The sequence below is a fragment of the Pongo pygmaeus genome, chromosome 12 (assembly GCF_028885625.2).
Source record: "Pongo pygmaeus isolate AG05252 chromosome 12, NHGRI_mPonPyg2-v2.0_pri, whole genome shotgun sequence".
Classification (NCBI taxonomy): domain Eukaryota; kingdom Metazoa; phylum Chordata; class Mammalia; order Primates; family Hominidae; genus Pongo; species Pongo pygmaeus.
This window is the reverse complement of record NC_072385.2, coordinates 78,672,219-78,685,376: the sequence shown is the minus strand read 5'-3', so window position 1 is coordinate 78,685,376 and position 13,158 is coordinate 78,672,219. Positions and strand designations below refer to the sequence as shown.

Genomic DNA, 13,158 nt, shown 5'->3' with positions numbered 1-13,158 from the left:
AAAGTCCACGGTTTATATTAGCATTCACTCGTTTTGTACATTCTGCGAGTTTTGACGAATGTATATTGACACAAATTTATCATGATAGTGTTACCAAGCTAGCAATGGGCTTGCTGCCCAAAAAGCATAGACGCCAATACTATGCCACCAGCTTTTGTGGAAAGAAAAACTTTATTGCGGTTTGACGGGCAAAGAGACAGGAGGCAATGCTCAAAGCTCTCTCTCTAGCTGGGAGCTGGGGCAGGATTCATAGCAGAGGGTAATGAGGCATGATTTGATTGGATCTTATAATGCATTGTGGCCGGGAGACATGATAGGACTGGATCATGCCATGAGGTGTGTAGCTCTTAATTTGGTCCCTGTTCCTTGGTCCAAGCACTAAGGTTCCACCCATGGTTGCATGCTTGGTTTATCTGGGCATGATCAGGTTATATAACTTGCAAACTGCGTTACATGATAACTGAAAAACAACTCACCATTGTATTATATAAAGTTGAACCAGATTGGGCTGATTCTGCAGTTACAACAGTATATTCAGAAGAGTTTCACTGCCCTAAAAGTTATTTGTGTTCTGCTTATTTATCCTTTTATCCCTCCCTCCTCTGTATACTGTGGCAACCACTAATTTTTTACCCATCTTTGTAGTTTTACCTTTTCCAGAATGTCATATAATTGGAACCATACAGTATGTAGTCTTTTCTGATTGGCTTCTTTTACTTAATGATATATATTTACATTTCTTCCATGTGTTTTCATGATGTGGTAGTTCATTTCTTTTTAGCACTGAATAATATCCATTGTCTGGATGTACCACAGTTTGTTTATCCATTCACCTGCTGAAGGACATCTATGTTGCTGCCACATTTTGACTATTATGAATAAAGCTGCTATAAATATCCATGTGCAGGTTTCTGTGTGGACATAAGTTTTCAGCTCATTTAGGCAAATATCAAGGAATGTAACTGCTGGTTGTATGGTAAGAATATGCTTAGTTTTGTAAGAAATTGCCAAACTGTCTTTCAAAATAGCTGTATCATTTTGCATTCCCACCAGCAATTAACAAGAGTTCTTACCACTCCACAGACTAGCCAGCATTTGGCGTCAAACAGCATTTATTTTAAAAGTTCATCTTTCCTGCTATTGATATAAAACCTTGTCTTTGTTATACACTACATTTTTATATTCATTTGTGTCTGTTTCAAGATTTTCTGTTTTGCCATTTGTCAGTCAACTCATACACAGGTACTATACTGTTTTAATTATGGAGGCTTTATAGATTGTTTTAATACCTAGGAGAGCTACTCTCTGCACTCTGCTTTTCTGTTTCCATTTTCCTGGTCATTCCTGCTGACTTACTCTTCCATGAGAACTTTAAAATCAAATTGTCTAACTCCAGATTAAATACACACACACCCCATGGTCTTTTTATTGGAACTAAGTTGAATTTATAAACTAAGGGATAACTGCTATCTTTAGGATTGAGTTTTCCTTTCCAAGAACATGAGATATGGTTCTGTTTTTTAAAGTCTACCTTTTTAATCTTACTTATCAGGTCTTTTTTTTTCTCTTCATTTTTATGTTATATGTATCTTGTTGAGTTTATGCCTTGTTATTTTTATTGTTTATAAATAGAGTCCTTTCCTCCATTATATTTTTCAACCAGTTACTGTATATACAAAGGTTATTGATTTGGGGTATTCAATTTTATATACTGTAGCTTTACTAAAATGTCTTATTTGTAGTCATTTTAAAATTTCCTTTTTAATTTTTTAGACATATATCATTTGCAAATATGAATAGTTTTAGCTCTTCCATTCCACCTATTGTGCCTTTTAAAATCTCCTCTAGTTGCATTAGTTTATATGTTCAATACAATGTTAAATGGTAGTGGTAATTATCGTGACTCTATTGGGAATGCCATTAAGTAACAATCTTTTGAGTGTGCACACACAAATATGATGAATAAGCTATTCCAGCATGTTCTGTCTTTAAAGAAAGGATAATGACACATAGCATGTTTGGAGAGCCAGCCTGTATGTAGTTAGCTTGAATAAATCTGGGTTTCTCAATGACAAAGTACAGGGAAATACAAATGTCTAAAGGACAAGTCTGAAGCATCCTTTAATTTCTACTGTATTGGGTGTTGAGTGGTTTATTTTTTAAATCATGGATGGAGTGTTAGATTTTTGTCACATACCTTTTCAGCATCTGAAAATGATAATATGATTTTTCTATTTACATCTATTAATATGATCAGTTGTATTACTTGATTCCTTAATATTGAGCCACCCTTGTGTTTGGTCCTAATGTATTGTTTTTAATATGCTTTCAGATCCTGTTTGCTAATATTTATGATGTTTGTATCTATATTCATAAGGCAGATCGGTCAGTCATGTTCTTTTTTTTAATTGCTTTTTTTACATTACTAAAATTATGTCCTAATATATCAAAGACCATCAAATAGTCCCTCTCATGCTGTGAGATGCCAAGTCTACAGCCCAGGTCTACAATGGAACTTTGCATTTATTTTTGTCCATCTGCCCCTTGGGTTATAAACCTACCTCTCTGTGCAGCATCCCAAAGTGCCTCGAATCAATAGAAGACATCCTTTCTCTTTCCATAGCTGTGGGTCCAGGGCTTCAACTTCTAAACAGTACGTTTCCAGCTGAAAACGCATTTAACCCAGAGCAATGCTTTCCACAGCAAGAGTGATTCATGTGAAGCTTTTCGTTAATATTCTCTGTTTCCTCCTGCAAAAGAGGAGCCAATACTATCTCTTTACTTCTGCACATCCCCAGAATTACTTGCAACCCCACAGTGGTGGCATTAATTTTATCTTATGGAGACATTACGATATGTTTTAGATATTTCATTACTTCGCTTAAAGTGTAAGTAAATAAACTTTGGCAGCAATATTAGGGTAAGAAGAAAGGGTTCAAACATGCAAAGAAAAGCCAAAGCTCATTATTTTAATGTAGATGCCTGTGTGGATTTTAAGCCATTTTCTAATTTAATGGTCCTGTTAGATGTGCTTAAAATTAGACCAAATGCATGCTTTTTATAAAACTGTTAGTGTTTCCATCCAAACTAGAATTTAATTTCCTATTTATCTCTTACAGAGGACATAAAGATAAGATATTTGTGGTAAAGTGTAACCCACACCATGTTGACAAACTGGTTACAGTTGGGATAAAACACATCAAATTCTGGCAACAAGCAGGTACTGTCGTTTGGGTTTATCATTTATGTGATTGAGAGCTTTACCCTAGCTGGAAGGAAAAACAAAACAAGCTGTTGCTTCTACCTGGCTTGTCTCTGCAATCTAAAATAAAAATGTGCCTAAAAAAATTATCTCCCAAATTCACTTAGAACGCTTTGAAGCTTAGAACACTCTATATGACGCTATGCATATTCATCAATACCTAGAAAGCTTTGGAAAATGTTCTGCTGTGAAAATAATCATTTTTATATTTAGTCATCTGTTCTGAAAGCAGTAATTATGTTAGACTACTGCACAGGAAATAAAATAATCATTTTGGTTGAGTGAATAAAATTTTATCTATTTGGAGTGTTCCTTTATTTATCTATTACTGAATTTAAACCTGAATTAAACCATGAGTCTGCCCACAAATAGGTGGTCCAATAAATATTGGTGGATTTAATGTTGATAATAATGATGAGTAAATAAGCATGAGAAAACATAGAGGATAGCTCATTCTTCTCACTAATAAGTCAGACTTAATACAATTGAATCTGAATTCTTAGTATTAGCTTTGGTACCAAGCCCTAATTTATTATGCACAAAGTGTGAATAAGGTTCTGTTCCAGTGCATTTTGCTTTTAAAAGAAGGCAATGCCACCCAATATGTCTGGAGAGCCAGCCTGTGCAGAGCTGTCTTGAATAAAGCTGGGTTTCTCAGTGACAGGGAGTGTGGGGAAATGTGAATGTGTAAGGGACAAATCTAATGGCTTGTCCCGTATACTACCTTTTCCTACAAAACAATTCTTTTTTCTCACCCCAAAATAGCTGTTATAAATAAGCAAAGCATATATAACATGCTTATATTTTACATTTACAGTCAGTACTATTTTTATCGTTTTTGGTCAGCATTCATGAAGACTTTGCTTGCTCCTTCAGGCACTTAGTCACTCTTTCTCTTGGCTGACACAGAGCTTGTGCTGAGCCTCAGTTAGACACATGTCTTGGACTGAGATGCATATTGATTCCTCTCTCCAGCCAGACTCTGAGTTCCTTGAATACAGGAACCCTCTTTTCATCTTCATATCCCAACAGTGAGCACTGCTCTTACCACATGTAGGGATTCAGTAAACACTGAGTTAATGAATGAATGAGAAATACTCTTAGAATATTTTTGTTTGTGATGTTCTCTGCCACTTTTAGACATCTTTACATAAATACCTAATGAGAAACACCAGGTTTCTCACGGAAGTAGTCCTTCTACATGCTTATAGGAAGTGCCAGTTTTTTAAAGTAATAACTGTTCTTGGTCCACTCTAGGTGGGGGCTTCACTTCTAGAAGAGGAACTTTTGGAAGCGTTGGAAAATTGGAAACAATGATGTGTGTTTCTTACGGACGAATGGAAGATCTAGTGTTCTCAGGAGCAGCTACTGGAGATATTTTTATTTGGAAAGACATTCTACTACTGAAGACAGTGAAAGCTCATGATGGGCCTGTGTTTGCTATGTATGCACTGGATAAGGTATGGCCTGCGTATCAGCATTCATTTTCCTCATCAGCCTTCTAAAATTATAAGGTAGTCTTAGGATGGCCCACCAGGAGGTTGCCTGTATGTAAAACAGGCCTGTCTCAATTAGGAAGTAGTTGTCATGAAGCTCAGTCAAGAGACAATAGGGAGGAAAGCAAAGATATTTTTATAATTTCGTTTACAGTTGTTTCTTTATATGCAACTTCTCTGCAGTTTTTCCACACATGCTTTTCCTGGCTCCCACTCATAAGAGTCCCTTAAGAAGTGCCAGGATAAATGTGGACACTTAGCAGCAGAAGAGTCCTGAGAAATACTTCAGCATTGTCTTCTTCCTTGGTGACACAATGGGCAGAGACCTAAAAGTACCAAGTGGTTACATTATTGTTCCAGACATCCATTTGCTACGATAAATTTACATCCATAACCGGCTTGCTCCTGTGTAGAAAGGCTCAGCTTTAACAAGAGTGTTAGAGTGAAGACTGTTCACTGGCCATATTACCATTCAAGCTCATCTTCATTGCCCTGGTCTGTCTACTTGCCTTGCAGTGTCCCTCTACAAAGATTACACTTATCTTCTCTCTTACTCTGTTTTTGCTGCTGTAACAGAATTTCTGAGACTAGGTGCTTTATAATGAACAGAAGTTTATTGGCTTACAGTTCTGGAGGCTGGGAAGTCCAAGATTAAGGGGCTGCAACAGGGAAGGGCCTTCTTGCTGTGTTACCCAATGGCTGAAGGGCCAATAAGAGTGGGAGGGGCCGAAATCGTCCTTTCGTAATGAACCCACTCCTACAATAATGGCATTAATCCGTTCATGAGGGCAGACCCCTCATGGTCTAGTCACCTCTGAAAGTTTCCACATCTTAATACTGTTGCAGAGGCAGTTAAATTTCCACATTAGTTTTGGAGGGGACTAACATTTAAACCATAACACCTTCAGTGTTTTAAAACACTTTATTCAATCAACTTGCCAGCAAATATCAACTTCTTTTCAGTTATTTCCAGTTTGCTGGTAGTACCACTTCATCTGTGCCCTCTGACCTCCAGTTTAAGCCACCTACTACTCCTAACCCAGGCCTCAATTTTCATTTACCTGTCCTTAGGCAAATGTGTTGATTCTACTACAAAAGTAGGTTCTTGTTAGGTATGCAACTGTAATGGTTGTTTTGGTGGCTCAGGTGTTTTTTTGTTTTGTTTTGTTTTGTTTTTTTACTGGTACATATGTTTTTGGTTAAACTGCAAGTATTAGAAAAGATTAAAGAAGAAGAAAGAATTTCTGTAGGCCCAGAAGTAGATATGGTGTAACTTGTTTAAGCTCTTGTTGTTTGGTAAGTTAAGCTGCAAAATCATGAGAAAAGACAAGGATATCACAATATAATATACTGCATTTAAATTTAATTTGGGGATTGAATTTTCCTGGGTACAAATTCTATATAAGAATAAGGATATTTAATGTTATACACTTTGAAATATTATTTCTTTGTAAACTTCATAAAAATGTATTAAATTAAAAGTTGCTGAGGAAGCAGTGAATTACTCAGCTTTTTTCTTAGAGAAAAAAAAAAACCCTCTAAGAACAGTTGGTATATATAATAAATTACCAGAAAGGAAAACTAGTACAGCCAAAAAATTATAAGCTTAGAACAGGAATAAAGATCACTGTTCAGTAAAAAATATCCAATATGTTAAGCTTTTTACTTTCCAGGTTTTTGTAAAAATTAATCTGGATTTTAATTATGGAAATTGTGTCTATTGAATGAAATAAGATAGTTTCATTATATAAAGTACCTAAGCTACTCTTAATAAATAATGATGTTTTCTTCTGGACATGACTTTTATTTTTAAATGTTTAACAATAATTTAAAACTGTGATGTTAACTTCAATCCATTTGGTCAGAGTATGTGAGATACCAGAAACTCTGCTAGGTTTTGAGGCTGGTTCCATTCTGTAGGAACCACATTCTGGTTGGGAGACTGGGCACAGGCAGAGCCATCCTTGATCAGTGGGCCAGCTACCAACCAGTGTTCTGAGGAGAGTGTAGTGGACATATGATGAGAATGTCCTTAATCTTGCTTAGGGAAGTGTGTGAGAAATGCTCCCAGAAAATATTATTCGAACATTGTTATCACCAGAGTTTTCCATCTCATATATTTAGGAAGGTAACATCCACAAAGCTTCCTTACCCACGGGGAATCCTCCTGGGGCCAAGTGGGTAATTGGTCATTTTGATGTGTATATAACACCTCTCATGTGTGCCTTCGCAGGGCTTTGTAACAGGTGGAAAGGACGGCATCGTGGAGCTCTGGGATGATATGTTTGAAAGATGTTTGAAGACTTATGCCATTAAAAGATCAGCATTGTCGACTAGCTCAAAAGGTGCCACTCCCAAACATGTAATAGAGATCTTTGTATTCATAGGGATGAAGAAGATTGTACTAAAGTTTTTAGAAAACTATTAGCAAATCAATTTTCTCCCTCTTCCATGTTTAGAACTCTCTTCCTCTGGTAGAAATGTCAAGGCTGACTGCCTAGTACCTAGTTCTTTGGAGCTATAAAAATTGAGTTTAAACTAATAAGCAGTTGTTTTTGTTATTGTGTTAAATATACCATCCCCTTCCCCAGGCTTGCTTTTGGAAGATAACCCTTCAATTCGTGCCATCACTTTGGGACATGGACATATCCTGGTGGGAACAAAAAATGGAGAGATTCTGGAAATCGATAAGAGTGGCCCAATGACACTGCTTGTTCAGGTACTGTTTGTATGTATTCTAAACTGCAATTCACATCAGGGCTGGGACTAGGGTGAGGCAAAGTTGATGCTTAGGTTGCAAAACTTAAGGAGGCACTCACTCTCAGGTTTGCACAAGAGTTGAACTAGTTACCTATTGCTGTGTAACAAATTGCCACAAACTTAGCAGCTTAAAACAACACACATTTGTTTTCTCACAGTGTCTGTGGATCAGGAATCTGAGCACAGCTTAACTGGATCCTCTGCTTAGTGTTTTATAAGGTTGCAATAAAGGCCAGGGTTATGGTCTCATCTGAGGCTAAACTGGGGAAGATTCTTCCAAGCTCACTCATGTTGTTGGCAGAATTTAGTTGCTTGTAAGTGTAGGACTAAAGGCTTTTTTTTTTTTCTTGCTGGCTGTTGACCAGAGGCCATTTTCAGCTCCCAGAGGCTGCCCACAGTTCCTTGCCACATAGGGTTTCCCAACATTGCTGCTTTCTCAAAGCCAAAAACAGAGGGAAAAAAATAGACACTACAATCTTATGTTACATAATTATGTCATCACATATGTGGAATGATAACATTCCATTGCCTTTGCCATATTCTGTTGGTTAGAAACAAGTCACAGGTCATACCACACTCAAAGGGAGGTGATTATGCAAGAGTGTGAAAACACAAGAAGAGTATGAGGGTCACCATCACTGGCTACCCTCTGGCCACCAGTTATTCATGTCCCTACCACATACTGAATCCTTTACCTCCACCTCCAAGGTCCCCAAGAGCCTTATCACATTACAGAATCTGCTCAAAGTCCAGAATCTCATTATGTAAATTGGGTCCAGGTGTGGAAGAGGTGCCTTAGGTATAAGTCCTGTCAATCTGTTCATCCATAAAATGAACGAGACAAATTACCTGCTCCCCACGTGCCAGAGGCACCCGTGCCCCTTTGGAATGTGGCCCTCACTGTAGTCTCAGCCTTGATCCACATAAACAAATTGCATCCTCCTTAGTCCCTGTCTTCCCTCAAAAGTCATATTTAGGTAAAATTGAACTAAAATAAATGTAACAGAACCTTTTAGGAGCCAAGAAATGATAAAATCTCACCTCAAGGGTGGGGATGTGGTAGGATGTGGAGGTGCATAGGTAGTCCTGCCCAGTTTGGTGATGGATAAGACCATATTTAGGTGGAAGAGGCATGGTGAGGGGTGAAGGATGTGTGTTCAGAAGTTGGAGGGAAAAGAAAATGCGCTGATCATATGAGCAGTCAGAACTTCCAAGATTCCAGTGCAGGAGCTTCCCCTCCTTGCCTTGATCTCTGAGTGATTGATGCCTGCAGGCTTGCTGTATTAGGAGTGAATCCCCAAATCCCACTGAGAGGGTCCCTCTGACTTACTGTATCATGGAAACACATGTGCATATACACTATGGCTCAGGACACTGCAAGGCTTTAAAAACACAGGTGCCCAAGTCCCCCCCTGGATATCCTGAACAAATCTGTGTTTTTAAAAGAAAAAATCTATGTTAAAAACAAACCTCAAAAGGTCTGCAGCTGGTCGTGCCTTGCAGCCAGGCTGGAGAACTAGGCTGGAGATGCATCCATGAGACATGATGTCTTTGTTCTCCAGCTGTTCTTGCTTTTGTTATTTTCTTCCAAACTAAATCTTTTTTTTTTTTCTGGCCATAACTTCTCATTTAATTTTACTGAAAAGTATTTATTTACTTTTTAATCTCCATATGTTTGAGAATGTAAATTGTTTCCATTTATGCTATATTGCTAGATATTTTAGAAGATTTATGCCCCAATATGATTTAAATAATACTGTAAGATCTAAACTTTGTTTTTTCTCTTACTTTGTTACACTTGAGGTAGTTTGGTTTAAATATGTTTTATGCTTGATAAAGGCTTTTCACTTCTTAATTCTCTATACTATTCTTTCCTATGTTTGTTTCTATTGCTCTAATAAGAAAAATAATTACAGCAATCATATGTTGAGCACCTACTCTGTGTCAGGCAATACCATTGTACAAAATTTGTCTCATCTCCACAACAGATTGGCTCTGTTAAATTGTTTTATAGATGAGGGACCTAAAGCCCAGAAAATTACCCACAGTCATGTGCTAAGAACTGCAGAGCTGGGATTCCAACCAAGGTTTGCCAGAGCCCTTTTTCACCTCACCAGGCTGTTCCCCACATCTCTTAGCCTGGACACTGCAGGAAAGCCCCTGAGCTATGGGGTGGCTGATTGAGCTGGTGGAAGCTTCAGACCAGATGTTAGTTACCATCTTTTCCACCTACATGTGTACCATTCTCTCCCTTTTTTTTTTTTTTCAGCATCTTTTTTTCCTCTTCTGCTCTCTCATTTGCTATTTCCTCTTAGGTGGAACTCATTATTTCAGTTTAGTCAATGTTTGTTGGGCTCCTGCCCAGGTCTGCTCTGTGCTATGTGTATGTGCAGTGGAATAGGGCTTCCTGCTCGTCCAGGACCATGTCACAGTCCTGTTCTGAGAGACGATAGAGACACCAAGGGAAAGTGAAGGAACTGTAGAGGCAGTGTGAGTGAGACGATGGACTGTCCTGCCGGAAGAAGATTTTAGAACCACTTTGCCAGTTTTGGTGGCACGGCAATCCAATCACAGTTGGAATAGACTGCTTATTTTTTAAGAGAAAAAAAGATTGGGGGAGGGGAGAATGGCAGGTGATGGGTTGTGGCACTTCCCGTCATCTGTGCTTTGAAGCAGTCAGCTCGCAGTTGTACAACTGTTTATGATCAGCTTTATGGGTGATCAGCAGCAAAGCAGGTTCCTAAGCCCATTTCCTTGAGCCATTCAAGGTCCTTCAAGCCTGCCTCACTTACTGTCCAATCCTGTGTTACACGGGGATTAAAATAAACAGATTAAGGAAATACAATTTTGATATCAATATAAGGCAGTGGTTTAAAAGGATCTCTGGGTCCCACAATCCTGTTCTTAACTAAAATACACAAAGGGGCTCAGTCTATAGAAGAGCTTGAAGCAGAGCCAGGCTGGGAAGATGTGAGGTTGACCCCTGAGCTGTACCCTGACTGTGACTCTGGAGCTGGGAGGCTTCTGAAGAGAAGACTAGAAAACTGGGGATGTAGGGTGTCCTCAAATCCAATAAATTCAAAAACAATGTCTGTACCCTTCAGCCCTCATTTTCTCGTATTTGAATGTCAGCTGTATTTGGAACTTTACATCTTCTGCCAAATTACTGTTTTGCTCAAATAGCTTCTCAGTTAAATTGGAATCATCCAATTTCTCTTTGGAAAGCCACCTGTTCACCAAAGCATTCCGGCTACAAACACCTTTCAGATGCCTGTGTGTGGGCTTCCTTTTTGCTTTACTGAGCAAAGCCTTTTTATAATTAGCCATTAAAAAGCAAAGATTCAGTAAACAGTTAATCTGGTCTGTTTTATTGCTCTGTAGCACTAATCTTTACACTGCATTATTGAGTGAAAAATTATGAGAATCAAATTCATTTTCTCCCTGTTAAGTGTTCATTATAAAAAAAATACTGCTTTATCTTAGTTATTATTCTAAGCCAGCCAAGTGTGTTTGTGATAAGTTAAAGGTATATGGAATTGGTCCAGTGCTTATTAAGCACCTTTCAGTTTTTGATGTTCATTGTTGGCACACGAACAGACCAATTTGTGAACAGACGCAGAGCCTGAGCTACACCGAGGACGCTTGAAATGAAAATTTAGCTTCCTTTATTTCTGCTCTGCCAAATGCTACATATTCAAAGGACTAAAATTGCATAAATAATGAGAATATTGCTCTTCAATTTCACTGACATGAATGGGTCGTACCTGCATCTTTTAGAATATGATTTAACTGAAGGAAGTGGTTTGTGTCCTTGTGATTAAGCTGCTTTACTAGGAGGGTACATATATACTATGTTTATTTAGTATCAGACAACAGAAAAGCAGGCATTTCACCATTTACCTGGATGTTTCCAAATGGAAAGATGTTTGGCGTCATATAAACAAAACCAATAAGCAATGAGTTCATGTTTTGCTTTGCAAATGAATGATTTAGCATCGTATAGGTCCAGCTGTAGATTCAAGTTTAAATGAAAAACTTATTTCCGGTGATCATTTTAGTTCAAGGAAGCTCAAAGTGTGTTTATTCCTATTTGTGCCTTTTTGTGATAATCTTGGAATGAATATGCAACACCAGGCTAAAGAAGGGCTAGCCAAACAGCATAAGCAGAGTTTATGTTGCCCCTTTTCCTCTCCCACAGGGGCACATGGAAGGAGAAGTGTGGGGGTTGGCAGCTCACCCTCTCCTGCCCATCTGTGCAACAGTGAGCGATGATAAAACACTTCGCATCTGGGAGCTATCCGCCCAGCACCGTATGCTGGCAGTACGGAAACTCAAAAAAGGTACATAACACCACCTTACACATCTGTCAGAGTATTTACAAGTAACAGAATGTGTCAGATTTATTCACTCATTTAATTAATATTTACTGAGGGCACGTGTTATATGCCCAAAATTATGCTGGGCAATGAGAATTTTATATTGGTTGCTATAGTCATAACTAAGCACATGGAGAATTATTTCAGAAGGCTGGCCTAATCCAGCTCCATTTTTCACTTCATTTTCCTTGCACTGCACAGATATTTGCCACCTGGGGGCAATATGTGTCCTTCCTCTTCTCATCAAGAGCTGTGGGAGTCAGTTGAAATTAATCAACTTTTAAAGAATGCTATTTATTTTGTAACAGGCCCCAGAACTTATTTTATGACTTGAAAACAAACATCAATTATATAGAAACATAATACTTAAGAAATGAGTAAATATGTCGTGAACAGCTAAATGCACTAGAACTACGAGGTGTACTGAGAGGTACAAATTCAGCAAACATTTATTAAGTAGCTTCTGTGTGGCAGGCACAGGGGATCCCATGATGAATGGTCCCATCTCTAGTGTCAGAGATAGACAGGATTTGAACAGAGTCCCAGCAACATATCCATTCAAATTGGGTAATTCGAGGAGAGTCTTTAAAATGGGACTATTTGTATAAAGGGATGGGGAAGGTGTGAGGAAATGACCAGGGATAGTGCAGCGCTATGCAGCTAGTAATGGTGGCCGCTCTCACCGGCCCTGGGCATGAAGGGGCAGGAGGAGGGGACAATTGCTGCAGCCTTGAATATGAGAGCCACATGGAATGGCAGCCTGAGAGGAGCCACGACTGATAGCAGGGGACTCTGCCAGCATGCAGTGACCCTGCGGGAGGCAGCCAGGGAAATAAATGGCCCAGCCTCCCTATTCTTCTTCCATCTCTAATCTCCCACCCATGCTCCCCCCTGGCCAAACTCAACCAGAAACCAGAGGACAAGGAAGCCCATTGACGCTCTCCATGCAGGCCAGCTTCAGGCACAGAGCAGGGTGGACAAGGGCAAAAAGGGGATGTGAAAGGACAAACTAAAGATATTTGGCACAAAGTACCCTGGAGCCTCAGAGGACACCTACTGCTTGGAAATGCTTCATCAGGGAGGTGACAAGAGCTGAGGCTTGAAGGATCTGTAAAAGTTCTTAAGAGGGAAGGATGAGATTGGGGTCTGACCCTAAAATATTTTACTGAGTAATTTTATAAGCAGACATGAGGATTGTATTCTAGGGTAATAAAATGAAGAAAGGTGTCAAAACAGTAGTAACAATAGTGATGGTGGCTAATAT

General features: G+C 38.8%; 1 protein-coding gene across 4 annotated transcripts in view; it reads left to right on the top strand.

Moving 5' to 3' along the window:
* Positions 1–13,158, top strand: part of EML6 (EMAP like 6) — a 262,095-nt gene that overhangs the window by 174,780 nt on the left and 74,157 nt on the right. For all 4 annotated transcript variants that reach the window (XR_010123243.1, XM_054473926.2, XM_063649364.1 and 1 more), the window contains 5 exons: positions 3,120–3,220; positions 4,520–4,722; positions 6,992–7,103; positions 7,350–7,477; positions 11,717–11,858. Coding sequence is in view for 3 of the 4 variants with exons in the window: in XM_054473926.2 (XP_054329901.1) it covers positions 3,120–3,220; positions 4,520–4,722; positions 6,992–7,103; positions 7,350–7,477; positions 11,717–11,858 (686 nt within the window). In the remaining variant the exon portion in view is untranslated. The remainder of the gene's footprint in view (positions 1–3,119; positions 3,221–4,519; positions 4,723–6,991; positions 7,104–7,349; positions 7,478–11,716; positions 11,859–13,158) is intronic.